Source organism: Lepisosteus oculatus, chromosome 8 (genome assembly GCF_040954835.1).
Source record: "Lepisosteus oculatus isolate fLepOcu1 chromosome 8, fLepOcu1.hap2, whole genome shotgun sequence".
Taxonomy (NCBI): Eukaryota; Metazoa; Chordata; class Actinopteri; order Semionotiformes; family Lepisosteidae; genus Lepisosteus; species Lepisosteus oculatus.
In genome coordinates, this window is record NC_090703.1 from 36,833,255 (window position 1) to 36,852,910 (window position 19,656).

At 36.3% G+C, this 19,656-nt stretch overlaps 1 protein-coding gene across 3 annotated transcripts in view; it reads left to right on the top strand.

Moving 5' to 3' along the window:
• The window catches only part of LOC102689998 (actin-binding protein WASF3), a 48,530-nt gene extending 41,362 nt beyond the window's left edge, over window positions 1-7,168 (top strand). For 2 of the 3 annotated variants that reach the window (XM_015351090.2, XM_015351091.2), the window contains exons 7-10: window positions 871-912; window positions 2,969-3,244; window positions 4,405-4,790; window positions 6,503-7,168. In XM_015351090.2, coding sequence (XP_015206576.2) covers window positions 871-912; window positions 2,969-3,244; window positions 4,405-4,790; window positions 6,503-6,660 — 862 coding nt within the window. In that variant the 3' untranslated portion in view covers window positions 6,661-7,168. The remainder of the gene's footprint in view (window positions 1-870; window positions 913-2,968; window positions 3,245-4,404; window positions 4,791-6,502) is intronic. The other variant, XM_006632611.3, reaches the window with a different exon arrangement.
• The last annotated feature ends 12,488 nt before the right edge of the window (window positions 7,169-19,656 follow it).

Consider the following 19,656-nt stretch of genomic DNA (forward strand, 5'->3'; position numbering starts at 1 on the left):
TAGAAGGCTCAAAATATTTAATAATAAATCAGTTAGCAGACACTTCTGCCAGAAGGAAATCAAAAATATAATGTCACAGTATTGTATTCATAAATGCCATGTTAATTTAAGTAATTTGTGTTAGAGCTTTTGTGGAGGTTTATAATCTTCAGACAAAACTAACCAAATTTGTGGAAAACAGTTATAGAACTTATACCTAGGCTTACCTATCCAGAATGAATGGAACTGGAAAAGCTTCTCATTAGCGCCCTCTCGTGAAATATAACCTCTGGAAGCAATGCTGCAGATCACAGATTTTCAGCCTTTTTTGATTTGCTGAAGTACTGTACAAAGGAACGCCTGTACAAAAAACAATAATAAAAGAGTTTAGCAATACAAATAGAGTAACAATAGCTCAAATTATTGTGTCAAGAAACATCTGAGACTTTTTGGTACCACAGACAAGCCTTTGGTTTTAACCTTTAGTTTTGCAATACTGCCAGTTGTAGATTTTCCTTGGTTTGGTTTTCAGTCATGATAAAGCTCTTTTTTACTTATGTAGTCAAGGTCATGTTGGTCATTTTTCTGTTAAAGTAGGGTACTGAGCTTCTGTCTGCTACTTATTGATTTTTTTGCATTTCAGGGAAGCAGACTTGAAACTGATATTTGTGCTCCAAATATCAAATAGTCACTTCTCACTGTTGTGCTGTTCACAGCTCTGTCTGGTATATAATTGTTTTCAGCCAAATTTCCAGTTATTTTCCAAATATTTACCATATTTCCTATATGGTAAATCTGTTTTCCCTGACTTGAAAAACTCAAAGGTTTTTTTTTTGTGAAAGCATTTATTTTTCCATGCACATTAAATACTGTTGCATTCTTTCCTTAAAGTCCTAGGTCAAGGTCATTAAGCTGTAGGAAAATATCAGAGAGGTAAGCAAAACAGCAAAGTTATGCTTGATTTTCAAGATGACATGGATGGCCAAGAAAAATGCTTGCATTTCTGAATGCTGTCCCAAAAAGCAGACAAGTACTTCACTTTTTGATAGTCAGCACACTTCAGTATGCTTATTTAATTACACAGAGCTATAACTATGCAAATGCACTGGTTGAGCTTTGATGAAGTTAATCATTTTTTACAATTCAATTACAAAATATCTTTCCGCATACAACTTTGTTTTCTTCAGATAAATTGATCCATGCTTCCTCATTGCTGGAGACAGATGAGGGCTGATCATCCCAGTACAAAATCAGAATGTAACCTGGGTCTAATGCTTTTCTGTCCTTTACAGTGAAGGTTAGCAGCTCAGGATTCAACAGCAGTTGTATTAAATTTCACAATGTTTGGCACTAAATTTGCTTAAAATGTTTCCTTTGAAGAAGTTCCTCCCTGCAGTGCTACCATTACTAATTCATTGTGCAATTACAATTGTGTCAGTTTTTTGCACTGGATTCAAAATTAAAAGTCCCCGGTTTTGTACAGACACATTATAGTCTTCCCAATCAACATGGGTTGCTTTAATATTGTTACAGACGGACTATGCTCAGAATGCTAGCTCTACAAACCCCCTGACATTGAATATATACTGTCATTCATCATATCACTCATATTATTATTTTGTTTCAAGAAATTATACTGAATATACCCCCTGAACATGTTCAGAAGAGGGTGGCATCATAACACATTGGTTAGCATTGCTGCCTTGCTGCACTGGAGCCCTGGGTTCAGATCCATACCTGGGTTACTATCAGCATGGAGACATATTGTATTGGTAGGTTAATTGGCTTCTGGGAAAACTGGCAATGGTGTGAGTGTATATATTTGTGTCTGTGTGTGCCCTGCAGTGGACTGCCATCCTGTCCAGGGTGTATCCTGCCTTTGCCTGTTCCTTGCTGGGATAAGCTCTGACTCCCCTGTGACCCTGCGTTAAAGCAATTTAATACAGGGATAAAGTGATTGGAAAATGGATGGATGTTAAGAGGAGTATGGGAACAAAACAAGGATTCTACTAGAAGACACTAGAAGTGGCATTGTTTAGTAGCACTTTCAAAATAACTATTCTCCTTAAGGTGTGAAGTGAAGTAGCACGTGCCCCTATATTGGACATTAAGATCTGTCTTCAGCTATGTAAAAAACAGTGGTGTTTGAGAGAGGTCTTCAATCAAGTTGCTTGGCTGCTTTTTAACTCAGTGTTGCTATTGTCAAACCTTTTGCTCCAATGTGTTTTCTGTGATTATGCAAGATCTTCCAGCCTAAGCAATTCTGTGGCTTGCACAAAAAATGTTTTAAAAACCTTATTCAGATTCTTATTCAGACCAGGCGCAGACCGTACAGTGTTTCCTGATGTTTGTGCTCAGTTTCAAGGTAAAAATGGAGATTGGCCAATTTTACACCCTGGTTAGGGATAGCATCTTAACACCAGATTAATTGTTGGGGTTAGACATCAGCTCACCAGGTCGAAAAGAAGTCCAGAGGAATATGCATAACATTGTGGCAAAATATCACTGATTTGGGTTAAAGGAAAGCAAAACAGATGTAGTAAAAAGTATTCTTAAAGTTATTATAACTTATATAAGCACTTGGTCCTTTTACTGTCGCCTAACAAAGTCAGAATCTGGAAGAAACATTATTCATAAAAAAATAGCTTTGTTTTCAACACGGTTCATTGATTGTGATTATTCTGTATATCAGATTTTCTACTTTCACAAATGTAACACTCAGGCAACGCAGCAAAGATAACAAATGACTGATTGGCAAAGGTTGTGTTTGTGGCAGAACCTATGTTGGAAATTTGAACACCCATCATGTCACTGGTTATAAAGCATTTCCTTTCTGTGAATTTCCCCGAGTGTCTGCTTTCAGCTGCAGACGTTTTCAGGTTCTTGTTCATGCATCTTTGAGAGACCTCGTCTTTTCTTTTGCAACTGGATCTGAAATGAATATTCTCAAGCTAATTCCTTCCTCCTCTACCTCCCCCTCGTCTTTCAGGTCAGTGGCATCAGACGCAGGCGAACACTCGTCCTACCCAGCCAGCCCGAACCATCCCTCTCAACAGGTCAGCACCTCCAGCTCCTACTCGGCCAATGAGAGCAAAGAGCTGCTGGCGGCTCCCAGTCAGACCCAGTCCCTCGACCGACCTTACCGCCCACCAGCCACTGTCCCAGGCCGCCAGAACTCCTTAGGCCGTGTGCAGCAGTCACACGCACCTCCGCCCACTGACCCAGCTCTCAACGGACCCCGGCCTCATGCGGTGAAAGATTACAGGTGACAATTTTCTTACTTGCTTCTCTCTTCCTTAGTATAGCCAAGCAAGTGTGTATGGTCCCCAGTTGCAGGTGAGTGGAGTGTAAATCACAAATGCTGGAGGACCCAGCTTTCTTTCTTGCCGTATAAATGCCATCTAATTTTCTAAAACTTGTGTTTTAGAACACATTATTCAGAATTGAATAATTAAAAGATCACAAAGAATACACAACACCAGAAAGACAACAAGTAAGCATATAAGGTGGGAAAGCATATGTAAGATTTGAAGTCATGTAAGTATATACACTGATTCTTATTTTTCCTGGTTGTAAGCAGGTGCAGAGATACACATGTGCTCCTCTTGCACCGAGACAAAGACTAAAAGAATGTAGACTTGTTTAGTTCATTAAGAAGCTTGGGATAGTGCAGCATAGGGCTGACGAAAGCAAAAGTATCAAACATGTTTTGCTCTAACTGTGATTAAACGAAAACCAGAAAATAGTTAAAGCTTCTGTTCTGTGTGGTATAAAGTTCTTTGGGGTTTTCTATGAAATTATAAAATTCAGATGGATATGACTGTGATTAGATTCATAGATGGGTATGTCACATGGGTTTGTCATTTCTGCCTTTGTCTTGGACAGAGAACTTGGAAATATTTGTGGCCATGTGGTTTTATTAAAGTCTTGCACAGCGTGGTTTTTGTTTGTCTTTAGTCAAATCAGACAATCTGTGTGGCTTTTCTCTTTTCTCTACGCGCCTAGTGGTGAAAAATGTGATAGAGAGCAACAGATGATTATAAAACCAGAAAACGATCTACTGCAGATTTGCAGACACTGTTCAGACATGTTATACATTAAGTATTTTCATTTTTAAAACAGATATTATGCAAATGTAAAAGGCTAACTGGCACGTACTACTCAACCATTTTGTAATTCACTGAAATACTTAAAAATGCCTCCAGGTGGCATTGTAATGATTGAATCATCTGTTAGTAACCAGAGTAAAAAGAAAGACTTAGTAGCTTTCTGTTCTCAGCCTCAAAGGGTTGCATTTAGTATTCATACCGAGCCTGTCAATTTTACACAGAGGTGTAATTTTGTTGATCCAGCCTAAGCAGTACTTCAGGAGCCTTCATCTGCAATGAAATTTCAGCTCAGTCTTTCCTTGCCTTGTTCCACCAGCTCCCAGCAGATGCAGATGCCAGAGTACTTTGTGCCTCCTGCGCCACCTCCCCCTCCTCCACTCATCCCTTCTGCTCAGACTGCGTTTGACAGCCCCGCTGCCCCCTCGGCATCTCTGCCCTCCAGCACGGTCGCTGCAGTGTCTCGCCCCTACACCCCGTCCCCTCCCCCAGCACCCCCTGCGTCCTACATCCCCTCCCCTCCCCATCCTCCTCTCGGGGGTCCTCCTATGGCCCCTCCACCCCCTCCTCCTGGTCCCCCCACTCACACTCTCTCTCCAGCTCACACTGCCACTCCCCCTGCCACCCAAGAGTCCAGGAAGAGCCAGGTTCCTCTCATCCCCATGAGCGATGCCCGCAGTGACCTCCTGGCTGCCATTCGCAGAGGTAAGTGCTTGGCTTTACCATAGTGAAGCTCCATGTCCTACAAAAAGAGTGGAAAGCAAGATCCTTTGCTACAAAAAAGGCTGAGATGTGTACAGAGCCATATATAATCTGCTGTGCAAAAGTCTAGAGTCATCTTAGACACACTCAGGGGTTAAATCATATAGAAGCTTTCAAATATATTCATATCCTAGCTGAACTGTAATCAAACATTACTTTAGCATGAAAATCCAGGTGTGCATTCTCTAGTTTTTGATAGAAGGCAAAAACTACAGATTTGTATGATAGAAGGCAAAAACTACAGATTTGTACTGGACCTGTCTGTATTTTGTGAATCCTCCTTTGGTTTTATTAACCTGGATAAAGCACTTCCTGTAGTCTTTTGATCGGTTCTTAAACTGCTCCCAAGGAATTCTTGACCATTCAAGAGAAGGCACAGTGCCATGCGAGAAGGCACAGTGCGGTTCAGAGTTTCCAAATGCATTTATTTCATACACAACGGCCTCATTCACAGAGAAGAACTGGAACACAAAAAAGTGTATCTTCTCCTGCTATACACAGCACATTAACATTTCCAATATTTTATACTTCAATGCATTCTTCTGCCATAAATGTCATGTTTAGGAGAGAGACTCTTGCATATTTATTTTGACCAACATAAGGATCACCATACACAATTAATTTTGACACAGCTTATTCTCTCTTTCCAGTTGTTCTAAATTGTCACATCCACTCTCTTGCAAATAGTCCACACCGCAGATGTCTGTATCTCCTCCTCTGGGTGTACAGATCAGAATCCAAATTTAGAATGAACCCTTTCATACACTCAGATCAAACCCTAAAACCCCATGTTGAACCTGTCGAGTTTCTCCAGGATGTTCGTATAATCTTTCCTCAGATCATACCATAAATGTTCTACCAGAGACTGTAATCAACAAATCAAAACCACTGATTTGTATCCTTTTTTCAACCTCATGTTCAGTACTGTTATCATGCTATCAAGTTCAGTTTTATGACAGAAGACACCAGTTTCCTGCATAAAATATACTGGTAATCTGTCTGTTCTTCAGTATTAAACTGACCCCAGGACAAGACAATGTTAATCAACCATAAGTAGAACAGACCCATAACTGTTCTTTATAAAAGGGGTGTTGTTTTCAACTAAAAGTGGTGAGGTTGTCCAAAATTTTATGTTTTAGCCAACTAAATCTAGAGGATCACATTGAAATTTGATTTGGAAAAACAATAAGCTGCTGTTTGGCAAATACATGTATTTTTTATGTATGTTGCCATGGTTCTCTGCTACAGGCTGCAGATTCATGAATCATTCTTGAATTCTTGAAGCCTTGAAATTCTACATTTGTGCTTCATATCTAGAGAATGGGTTAATGAACTTTATTTTGAGTAAGGACTTAAAAAACAAAGTGATATTCAAGCAATAACACAGTTGCTTTGAATAGTATACTGTATATAAAAGAATCTTACTACACTGGTTATCAGCTGAAAAAGGTTTCTTCATGCATCCTCTGTAGATGCTAACGTGATAAAATGTTAACTTTAACGTACATGGATTTTGAATTGTTAAACAAAATAAAATTATTTATTTGCTGACAGCTGAACAACAAAATAGAACTATTGTAGTAATAGAAGCCCAATAGGAGCCAGATTTTAATTTCTCCTTTCAATTGATGAGTAAAGTTTCTATTCATTTGCAGGTATTCAGCTCAGAAAAGTTCAAGAGCAGAGAGAGCAGGAAGCAAAGAAAGAGCCAGTGGGCAACGATGTGGCCACCATCCTGTCCAGGCGCATTGCTGTGGAGTACAGCGAATCCGACGACGACTCGGAACTTGATGAGAATGAGTGGTCTGACTAAGGCAGAGGAGGAAACAGTGGGTCATCGTTCTGCTCAGTCTCAGTTTCAGATCAGGGCCTCCTCTCACCTGCTCATAGGGCAACTCCATAACAACCTGTTGAGCATGATGGTAGTTGAGTCAAAAGTAGCATACATACTGTACCAATGCACAGCTCCAGAACTGGGACAGTACAGTCAGCCTTGGCTAGACTGGAGTAGTGTGTCTGTGTGGGGGGGGGGGGGGGGGGGGTTGTGGCCTTTTGGAATCTGTTTTAGGATTTTTTCAATTTTCAGCTTTTGCGGGACTTCACAGTAATTTGATTTGTCTCAGTTCTCTGAACTTGTTCATGAACTTTGTCTTCAGGGAGTTTTTCTAATACTTGGCTGTTAGGGAAACATTTGAGCTAAGTGGATGACACTCACTGCCTTTTGTTGTAAGTGGAATACATTTTGGGTTGAATATGTTATAATTTGCTGTTTTGAGTTTACAAAAATAAGATCTAGAGAGAAATGATTTTCATTAACAAAACATGAGTATAAACACTGTGGCCTGTTAACAACAGTGTCTGTCCTGTGTGATTTAGTAGAAGTTTTAGATTTCCTGCTTTGATGTGTTTTATGACAGAAAAAATGTCAGGCTAGTCCTTGGACAACCTATTTTAACTGAAAAAGGTTATTTCATGTGAAACTATCTGAATACCACTGCAGTATAGAACATACCTGATAAATATGTTCCTTTGCCTCATATACACCTAATCATAATTCACAATAGGTTTTCCAACTTAAAATTACTCTATAATGGCAAGTCACATACAGTACACTTTAAGTATTAATAAAAAGATAATGTGACTTGATTAGCAAGTGAGATAATTTTGGGAACAAGGGAAGAGAATTGGAAATTACTTTTTTTATGCTACATATTCTACCTTAAACCTCTGACCCTAAACAGTGAGATCTTGTACATATCTGGAGTACACATTTATTTAAAAGACTTCTCCCAAAAAATAATAGAGATTATAAGATTATCTTCTGATTATAAGGGATCTTAGATTTCTTGTATAGACAGGTCAGAGACCACACAGAATGAAAATAAATGGAGTAAATAGCTTTTAAGGCCATGTAGTGTCCTATGATCTATTCTTATCAATTTCAAAATTAATAGGCTCCTCCATGTTTGGTGGGGGTTTGTGGTTCAGAACCATATGAAACCCTTAATTTTCTTAGCTCTTGGAAAAGACAAGTGTATACAATATTAGTTTGTGGGGGTGGGGGTGGAGTGCAGGAAAAAGGAAACATTTGAATTTTTGATGGTTAAAACAACCAATAGCAAGTCATTACCACTGGTAGCCTGAAAAGAGACAGTTATAGTAAGAAACCCCACATCTACCTCACAGCAACACAATATTGAAGTGACAAAGTGCTGGAATTGAGGATGCCTGATTTGTGGTCATGCACAGTTTACTAGATGATTTTACACAGTTTGGTATTCAGGCTCCATTTACAGTTCAGCACAAAAACTCAGAAAATTTGTACAAATGCATTAAATATTCCTAAATGACCTACACCACACTGCACAGCCAGAGAAATTTACTTTTCAGCATTTAAAACTTCGACATGCATTCTCAAATACAAATCACACCTGCACAAAATAATCAGGCAATAAGAGATTTCCATTGAAAAGACATGTAAAGACCTAACAGATTCTAACAGAACCTTTTGAAAATGTAAAACGTGCATTTTCTAGTCTTGAATAAAACAAATATGTGCTTAGTAAGCCACATGTTAAAGTTTACTCTTTTAAAAAAGAGTAGCATAAAATAAACATAATTTACCAAAACTTTGGGAGCTGTATCATGTAGTGAGTTAAGTTTGACAATTCATGAATGAAAAGGTAAATGAGTTATGTTGGTTGCAGAGCATTCAAAACCATATATTTTAATATTATATTTTCCATATGTGATAGAAGTAGGTGTTAAAAGGTATCTTTTTCCAAATTTACTTAACCTAAAATTTGTAAAACACTACAGCACGTCAAAGAATGTGTTTTTCTCCCATTTAACCTTGGTAATAAATATTATATAAAACCTGAAGCTGGCTTCAGCTTGCCTGTATAGAGAACTGATCCAGTGAAAGGGCTTTAAGAGGAAACAGCAGGAGCTCAGAAAGCAAAGCTATGCATCCATTAAAAAAGTCTAGAGATATCACCTACAAAACCAATATGTTCCGCTGCTTGCAGTCTTAATTGCATCTTTAACAGTAAGAGTGAAAAGGAGTAAGTCAATCAAAATGATATGAAGAGACCCATCAATGAATTCATACTGCAAGCTTTTCTATCTTCAAACAAGTCATTTGACGCATTTTAATGAAAGTTTTTTCTCATATTTCTGTGGCTCCTATATAAAAATGACAATGATGATTAAAAGTTAGAACAGTGGTCCGGTCGATGCCCAGGGGTCACATCCAAAGTTTCTCCCTTACATAAAGGAAAATGGAAGAACTTTCATTAATATCTTAAGGATGTAGGAATTCGGCCCTGATAATGCACCAGAGGGTGATTTAAGGTACACTACCACTGAAGAAGTGATTGATGGCAATATTTACAAATCTATCCCCATACTAAAGTACTAAGAGCAGACTTGCTCAATTCTTCTTTTAAAGTTTACAAAGTGTGATCCTACTGAAATAAAGGTGTCAAAATTCAGTGGTCTAAAGTATTAAAGGCTCTTGACGTCACTCCTACTTAAGGCCCAAAGTTAGTCTTGGCAGACTGTTTAACGTGAATCTGTGCAAAGAGAACTCAATTCCTATGCATTAGCCCTTAAGAACTTTTTTAGAACAATTTTGGCTGTCCTTAGGAAAAAACGTTTGATCCTGTCTGAAAATCATTGTCACCAGAAAGGCAGGATACTCTTTCCATCTGTACAGTACATGTTGCCATTATGGTCTCAATAAAGTGACAGTATAGGCTTGGCATAGTGAACAGTCTATTGCCATAAAGCTTCCTCTTTCCTATTGTATATAGAAACATTCTCTCTGTTCCTTGGAACAAAAGTGTCTCTTGCTTGCATCATTCTAATTTCTGTGGTTCCCTACTGTAAAATGTATCTCCTCTAACTATTTAACATTGCCTTGTAGTATTTTTACTTACTAAGCAAATAAGATCAGGATCAATATCACCGTTATGGATACCAATATCAGTGTTATGGAGGGCGTGCAGTGTGTACAGAATAATTGATAGGTTTGTTTTAAAAGAAATAAACATATATATAAATTTAGAAGTTTGCATATAAAGCAATTCAGAGAGTATATGTACTGTACACTTAGGACAGTGAAAAGTCATTGTATTTGCTTGTATTGTTACACTCAAAGCAAATGTAATTCCCACAGTGTTGTGTAATCAGAGATGCAGTGTCCCTTTTTTGTGTAAATACTTTGTTGAAATATTGATGCCTTATTTGGCTTTTAAGTAATTTGAGGTTGAGAAAAGTACGTTTATCAAGGGAGCTACACAATTAACAGTTGGCCTGTTTCATGATAATTTTTCACCAGTTTCTTTGTGGTGTGCTATATTTTTTCCTTTTTTATTAAGAGAATGTTAGTATCTCCAAAACCCATCACACCAAGCACCCGTCACATTAATGAGCACTGAAAGCTGTTTACCTATGGACATTTCATTTGGTGCTTTCTAATAAACTGTTAAATAAACATTTTTGAACTGCTACATGGAAATATATTGTGGCATGGTATAACGGAAGCAAGTACATGATAACTTTTATGATAATACTAAACAGATCAGACAGGTAAAAGGACTTGTTAAGGTGACAGTTGCTATGTATGCACAGATTTTATGTACTAAACTTTATTTTCATGTTAAACATCTGAACAGCATTTTTGCCTAGCAAAACAAAAGGGACACTGCAACTTTCTAACATAACTTTATGAAAAACTGTTAGTACAGCCTGCAGTTGATAAGAGCTCTTCATGTCTTTTTAAACAAACTGTTGTATAGACTTTGGTAAGACTGCTCGTAAGTAACTTTGGATATCTAGATAAGAAACGTACAGTATATGTATCACATGGAGCATAAATGTAGGCAGATGTGCATGTATACCTAATAAACTATATTTAAACAAACACAAAACAATCTGTCTTTATTTAAACATTATAAGATGAACGCATGTGATACATTTTTATGTATTTGTAAACTAGGACAGTTAGCATCAAGAAGTTACATTGAAAATACAAGTTAATTATCATGGCAATTTAGAAGATGAAGATCCCCATTGTAATTAAAGCTTACTGTTTGTTATTTTCTGCATTTGGAAAAATCTATATATAGCTGATTCAGCATTGCAGAGCAATGACAGATGTCACTGATCTTACAATTTCCTCCTTGCAGGCCATTTTTAGACATTCTCATAGTTAAATCGTACTCAGAAGGTTGGCAAGTTCACAAAAGCCTTGGAACACATTGTACAGATGCACGGTTATTCCAATGACATCATTTTTCAAAGTAATGGGAGAATTGGTATTTTTGTTTTTCAAGTTTTCTTTATGTCGATAAAGGGAATATTTGTGAGTTCTGTTTGTGAAAAAACATTTGTTTAGATTTTTTTTGTGTGTAACAATTCAAAGGAACCAACATTCGTTTGTTTTTCTCAGCTTTCATGGACACAAGGACTTGCCAGACTACCATAGCATCTGCAGAATAATTTACTTGTCATTGTCTATGCACAGAATCTGAGAAGAGGCATATATCTTCCAGGTAACTAAGACATAGTATTTAGTGGCCCAGGAGATAAAATGGAGAAAAATGGCTACTACAACTTCCCAGCCTGCCTCATTCCTCCTGAAAATCATTTGTTGCTTCAGAATTTGTCCTTTCTGTAAGCTTTTATTTTTCTTCAGTGTTGTACATTAATTCATATTTTAGAGGTGACTTTCGCTGATAGGCTCCATATCAACATATGCTTTTGTATGAACATTGTGTAGGCTATGTTCATGTTATACTTGTTCATTTAAATTACTGTATATCACAGATACATGTACAGTACATTTTTAAAGGGATATTTAAAAATGCATCTTGCTCTGTTGTGTGCTGTTACATGAAGAAAGGCCCACCCTGTCAGCTTGTCATGACTATCACTCAGCTCTATCCCTGACCCAGCTGTTGTTTCTGTGGTATTTGATCATTCACAGTTCTCTCTTCTGTAGGTCCCTACACTTTTAACTGGTTATTAGGAAAAAGAAACAATATACTTAATAGGTAAAGATAAAGTTTTTATTTTTTCAAATTCGGGCGATGTAGTTGGTGGAGTACCACAGGGATGTTTCCTACGAACATTGTTCTTACTAATGCATCAATGACCTATATACATTACCAATATATTTTGGAAATGTCTCAAAATTGCAGTTGCTAGCAAAGTACGATAAGCAAAGACTGTAGAAGGAGCAAATAAAATTTGAATGCATCAGCAATTAAAATTCAAAAGCATTTAGATAAAAATCTGGGCAAGGACTGAGGAAGCGCCTGGCAGACGGTGTTTAATGGAGACAACTGGAGGATTTTGCAATCAGGTAGCAAAAATATAAAATATAATTACCAATTAGAAAACACTGAGACAAAAGAGTCTGCTTATGAAAAAGACTTACTGTAGGTGTTGATACTGTACTGATACATTATTTTCAGTACATCTCCTATAAAATGTTGGGAAACAAAATTAGTAAACAGATTTTTAGGATATAGAGTGAAAAACATTAAATTTAAATCTAGGGATGTTATGTTAAAGTGTATAAAACACGAGTAAGGCCTTATTTAGAACATTGTGTACAATTCAGGTAATCACATCATAGAAAATTGTTTTAGACAAGAGCAACTATATATCCTCGGGCTTCAGGGAATGTCACACATAAACAGGTTGTAGTCCACTTGACAGTGGATAACTGAACTTCTTCAGGATCTAACAGAATTACGAACCATATGACACAAGTGGAAACTGTGTGGAAGTACATATTCAGTCCAACTGAGAACCGGAAGCTCTTCTTTAAGGGTTGTGGGAGTATGTAAGAATCCACCCAGACATGCTGGTGAAACCAGGACCCTTACTTCTTTCAGAATATGAAGGGATGAAATATTAACTACAAAATGGGTGGGGTGAACTGCATAGTTTCCTCCCAGTTCTAAGTTTTTGATGGTCATCAAAACAACAAGAATGGAAAATGTATACAGTATATCTGGAGTCCTTTTAGAAGTACTGTGGACATACTATTCCAGTGCTGGATATGAACTCCAACATTTTTCATTTTGTAAATCATAAGGTATGTTCTTTTAGTTTTCTTTTTGTTCTCTTTTAATTTTAATGATGATTACTATGATTCATTGACCTGAATCAGGAACATATTTTTCTTTAGACTGCGTTTTTATTTAGCAACAACATTGTAATGCGTTAATATTATTAACATGAATTCCAAATATTACCATAAACGATAGTGATAACATAATCTAATTGAATTCTAATTAGAAAGCCTAACATTCTTATTTGTTCACTATTTCCCATAAAGGGACCAGTTATTAATAGACAAACAGTGCACTGCTGAAGAATTAAAAATATCTCAGAATGTCATAGTAGCTTGTTGAGAGCATTGTAAACCATGTTTGAGACTGCTGTCAAGAGTGTTCTAAAAATATACTCTTACAGTGGATATTTGGGAGGCTTTGTCTAAAATTCCAAAGTCATTGTTTTCAAGCTGAAGGACCATTTTAAATACAGAGGAATCTTTTTACATGGCAATTCTGTAACTCATCTCAGTTCACAGTTTTGTGAAAGGTCAACCCACAGGTCTGTTGAGGCTTTCCTACACAACTTAAATACTTAAATAAAAGGGTATTGCCTTGGCAGTAACTTGTGGAATTAACACTGAAAGCTAGTCTCTAAGGAGAATGCATTAAGATTGTTGGATAATGTAACTGAATCTGAAAGCATATAGCTTAAACAATTGAATATTATTTTGTGATACTTAACCTTTTTTTATGTGCGTTTCCTCAAGTGTCATCACACTTGAAAAGAAAATACTGCTATTATCTTAATTGTATACCAGACCTTTTTTGTGCTCCTGCTCAGGTTATCCTAAAGATAATGCTTTAGAAAACTAGATAAAACTGAGTCATCAGCTTTTCTGTCTCATAACTAAGGAGGTTTAAATGTGAATGCATCATGACTGAGTCATGTTAGCCTTAAAACAACCTTAAATACATTTCACAGATGGAAATTTCACATAGTACAGAACAGCACAGATATACCAAATGCTGTTCTATGCATGTAACGTTTTTTTATTATTATATTATGTTATTTTATTTAATTTGGGGGATGGCACGGTGGTTATATGTGACAAACCTCTCTCCCAATAAAAACAGCTAAAAAACTTTAGAAACCACATACGTATCCTGCACAAACAGAGTAAATGGTTTAGACTGGGCAGAAGTCACTTTTGTTAATCCATCATCTGATTCATATCCATTTACATTCTATCATTTACATCTCTCATGGTTTCAAAATAAAAGCTTTTTTCAAAATGTGACTTGCATAAAGCTGGATATTTCTATTCAACGTGTTCTGAGGGAGGTAACAGTCTTGAACATTCTGCACATTAAATGAATTTATTGCTGTAACTGCAATGACTCAGTTAAGTACGACCATTAATCTGAGTCACTATAGAATGCATCCTCTTAATGAAAGAGCCAGCGGCAAAGATTTAGAAGCTTTATTTTCAATACATACTTGTTTTGAAGATGATGGACTTTAAAGTGCCACCTTGCATTATACGGAGCACGGTTGCGTCTGAGTCACACTGTTTCCAGCAGTGCAAGAAAGTCTTCTCATTGACAGCCCTTCTCATTCAATTTTGAGAGCTGGCCAAAGATCAAACCTTCTCTTAAGAAGAGTATTGCTGTATCGCAGAGTCGTCTTGCTTTACATTAAATATAATGTAATATCGTTTTAATGTTTCTTAAAGCAGACTTGTATACACTTATCAATTCAAATTTCATACGACTGATATATTAATGTGTTGCCAAAGCAAAAACAATTTTAAAAAAAGTTACAAAGATTTATAACTTTACTTTTGTTGTTATTATTATTATTATTATTATTATTATTATTATTATTATTATTATTATTATTATTATTATTATAGAGGTTTAGTCTCTGTTCCTTGGGATATGACAGGTCATAAACTACTGTAGGTTTACAGCTCTACAAAGTCTCCTCCCCCTCCCCCAGTAATATTAAAAGCTGCTTTGATTCTGGTGTCAGTTCAGATAACAAGGTGTCAAAGTAATCACAGTAATTCAGATCATGGCTTACTGAATAATTTCAAATACTTCTCAGTTTCTGTTCTTGGCTGTATGACAACTGTTTGCAGGGGACAGTTCCATTGTCCTTGAAAGCAGCGAAGAGGTCATTCGAATTTAACTGAGGGAGTGTAATCATGGAATTAATCTAGAGGAGATAAGAAGCAGTGAAGCAGTTTTATGACAATGTACAGTACCTGTGTAAATGACCCATGTCTCTGAAGCTGCAAGTGGCACGGGATGTAGGTCCTAAGAAGGATAATTCTCTTTCTCAAAATCTGAAGGCTTGCTTTTCTCTTTCAAAGTCACTTGAGGCCATTAATGGGAGTTTTGTGACACCATGTGGTTACATTTATGTACCATGTTCTATTGACTTACTGACCAACCTCCATCCATTACACACCACTGACTAAAAAGATCCTTCAATCAAAAAGGGACCATAGTGCCAACATTAACATTTCTTATTGAGTCACATTCATGCATCGTGTAAAAAAAGAGGACACATTTTCTTTCAACTGCTTTTATTTCTGTGTTGACAGTTTTCATCTTTTTCTATCCACAGTAATAAAAATAAATTATTTTCCGCAAGGAATACATTCAACACTTACAGTGCAAGAAGTAGCATGTCCCTTTTTTTGTAAAGTGCATTTGTACTTGTCATCAGAAAGAATTTCCATGGTACAAAAAAGTAAAAGTAAAATGGCATTATTTTGTAAGTAGCCATAGCATCAGTTAAAACTGACTACAGTACATTGAAAAATACTGGACTATTTTGTTCACAACCTATCCTATGAAAGAATGACTTTCATCCAAAATTAAGCTCAAGCATTTTCAGGATGTTATTTATTTATCAATTATCAGAAAGTTGCTAATTCCAGGTGGGGTATAAATCATACTCAAGAATCATAAGGTTTAAGGTGAAACAACACCACGGACAATGATCCATTTCAGGGCTCATACATACTTTAGAAGCACACCAATAAACCTGTCCAGCTGTCTTTGATACAGAAGGAGTCATTGTCCTTTCGGGAGCTGTAAGGAATCAGTGCAAAAGACCATGCCACTTTCCTATTTCTTTTCTATTTGTTGCTTTCAATTAAGAAATAAAGAAGGAATTACACCAGACTATATCTGTTTTAAAATTTAAATTATATAGCACCACGCTTTAGAAATAAAGCCCAACCCAATGGTTTAACATTAAAAAATAAAACTAAAAGATCACTGAACAATGCTGGTATTTTCTTGTGAAAGACGAGAAGATACGTGATGCATTTTGGAAAACAAAATTACGACAAAGTGAAAACAAAACAAGCCCTGTAAAGAAATGTAGTCTTAGAGAGGAAAAAGTCTTGTTAATAAGGGCAGGGGGCACATATTTCGATGAATTGTAGAAAAAGGTCACATTGTTACAATAATTAATCTCAGTGACCAATGTTTTTAAGATAATGTACTGTATCATAATGCCATTGCTGAAAAGGTATTTTACTCTTGGGATGGATTCAATCTAAAACCAACAACAACTACCGTATTACTCAATCCAGTAATAAATAGCATATTGTTTACCAGGGAAAAAGATTGAAAGTTCAGTGTTATTTGGCAAATGAGGGAATTTTAATTAATAATATTTATTTGTTTTTAGAATATTTACATTTATTCTCAGCAAACTTCCAGTAGAACGGGCTATTTGCGGAAAAAAAAAAACATCCTCTTCTTTTTCTACAAAAAAGCACAATGGCAAAATGGAAGACTGCAGACTCTATAACCACCAATTATGAAGGGATGTCTTGAATATTCTCTCAAAGGAAATCACTTGCAATCAAAGATACAAAAATGGAAATCATTAAACATTTTCTGTTTAAATGCTGGCTTGTGTGGCATCACCCCATGGCATTTTATAATGTCTGAAAGTTTTATTTTATTTATATTAAGCCTTGGGAAAATGTTATACATTATTTCTGTTTTGATACACAGCATATTCATACGGAGATTGGGTACACTGGAAACAGACAATAACTTTAGTGGTCAGCCATGTCATAGTCTATCCAATCACCAGAACTAAATCACAAATAGGTACAGGAAGCCTGTCCTCAACCCCTCCAGCAGTGAACCCACATTCAGGGACACACTCACCCTCTGTGCCAAAATGGATTTCGTTGAAAATTTGCTGATTTCTGAGCATATTGTGGCTTTATGTAAGACAAAAGGCACAACCTCATTTACATTATGTGTGTCTAATGTATAGGCTGTAACTTCAACATACAGTAGTAAACCCTCGGCTTGATGGACTTCAGATTTAATGGACAAAATCTGCTAACAGAGAATTGTGTCTGTAAAATCAGAAATACAGGACTTTTCCAACATGTACAATAAAACGCACAAATAATAAAACAAAATAAAAATAAACAACACATTCTGTTGTTTTAAAATTCAGGAATATCAATGGACTCCTCTACGGGTAGGTCAATGGTTTACAATGGGTGTTATTTATGTTCCATATGCCTTAGCACATTTTATACAGTGTATTTATGATACATGAAATACAGAGCTTGTATATTTATGATACGAGGCACAGAAACAATTTTCATTGTGTTTTTTGCAAATAATTAGTCAAAAGATCCTGAAAGCTTATACTGTTTAAACAGTGTGTTTTTGGACTGAAAAAATGTCATTCATGATTTAATGGACATTCACCAATATGGTGAATGGACATTCCCTTCTACCTGGTAGTCCATTAAACTGAGGGTGAACTGTAGTTGCGAATGGGAGTAAAGAGCAATGGCACAGGGCTCTCTGCGATGCAAGGTGTCCAAGCTAGTGAGATTAGCAGTACAAGTAAAAGGCTTGAATTGACCATGGACTTACACTGGGTGCCTCTGAGATGACTTGCAGGTCAGCCTGATATAAGCCAACTTTTATTGTACATTTTCTGTAGTTATTTACAATGCGTATGAACACACAGTACACAGTAGCAACTACAGGGATGGTCAATACTTGACTAAAAGGAATTGTTACCGGATGTGATACTACAGCAAATGCTTTCCTTCTGGTTGGGGGACTTCAACATGAAGCCATTTCCACCAGCAAAAAAGAAAAATTCAAAAATGTGTTCTGGACTTTATTTTCCAGCATACCTAGCATGGCAAATGGAAGCATAAGTGTTAACAACTACTGGGAATTGCTTTGTAAATATCTACAGTACATTATGTCTATAATATAGTGTACAAACCAGCTCTTTAAATACGAAATTAATCAAATAGAGAAAACCATGGCTTCCAAAGTTATGAATAAGGAAGCTTTCTAATTAAGAATTTACTGGTTACAATATGCAGCTTGCCAAAATTGAATCCACCACCTTTTTCTGCACAGTAGACAGAGGGGATAAAATACTGAATCCTTCCACATACTGTACCCAATTGATCTTTCAGAACAGATGTCCATTTAGCTGTTTCATTTAGTTGAAAAGTGGCACAATGACTTTAAACTCTCAAGTGCAATCAATCACAAATTACATAAACAATACACTTAAAAATGGCACTTGAAATACTCCATCAGTTATTGAAGAAAATGTCTTGACAGATTTAAAATAAATAACACAGAAAAAAACACAGTAACTCAGATCATTGTGGTTGATACAAAAATATAGATTTCGTATTTTACAGGATTGCATAAGAAAACAAACCCAGTCCCTGGAATGGAAAATTGATGCACCCTATAGCATTATCTAATTAATTACAACACAATACACATTGGCAATAGAACATTAATATTTTTCGTGTGTTGCTTTCAAGGGAACAGAGACAAATGACTGAAGCAGACCACACACATCTTTTCCTACATTTGAACCTTAATGTAAGACATTAGGTCACAGTTCTTGTACAATTTTACAAAAATAAAACACATTCAAGCAGCCATTGTTGGAAATCAAACCAATCTCAATTTTGTTCTAAAAAAATGAACAATACTGGTGAGACAATCTTGTTTAACAACTGTTCAAGATGTTGCCCTCCCCAATTTTGTAGGCCTGAAATTTTAGTTGCTTAAACCCTTGAATTAACACCTTTCTACAGCTGGCAAGTTTCATATTACTGAAACACCTTTCATTTCTCGGGATACAAGTGAGCTGCTGTATTGGAGCGATAGGAACGGGCAAGTAGAAGAGACCCAAAAAACAATTCAGCTATTTTTCTTTTGTTCTTTAGAATTTCATTTTTAGAAGAAGTGGTTTTACCTATGATTTTACGAAGGCTTTTTCAATTAGAAAATTTCCACTGTGCTTACAGAAACAAACGCTTTGGGAAATGTACAGTATATATACTTTATACTGTGTATGTGTGTGTTCAATTTGTATAGCTTAAATGGATAATGAAATTAAGTCAAACAAGTTTAACTTGTCATCATTTGTTTCCTTAATGAAATGAATTAAAACATTGTATTTTGCCATTATCATTATATACAGTGTGCTTTAAACTATGAGGTCATAGAGATGGTATTTTTGAAACACTCCACTGATTAAAAGCCTTCAGATATGAATGCAGTCAGACTGTTTGTTTGGTACACAGTAGTGTAATGTGCTAAGAATACCACATCATAAAGCAGGGTTTGCCAATACACATAGCGTAATCTGTACCATTACTTTACCAAATGTTTCAATGGAGTGAATTAGAGGG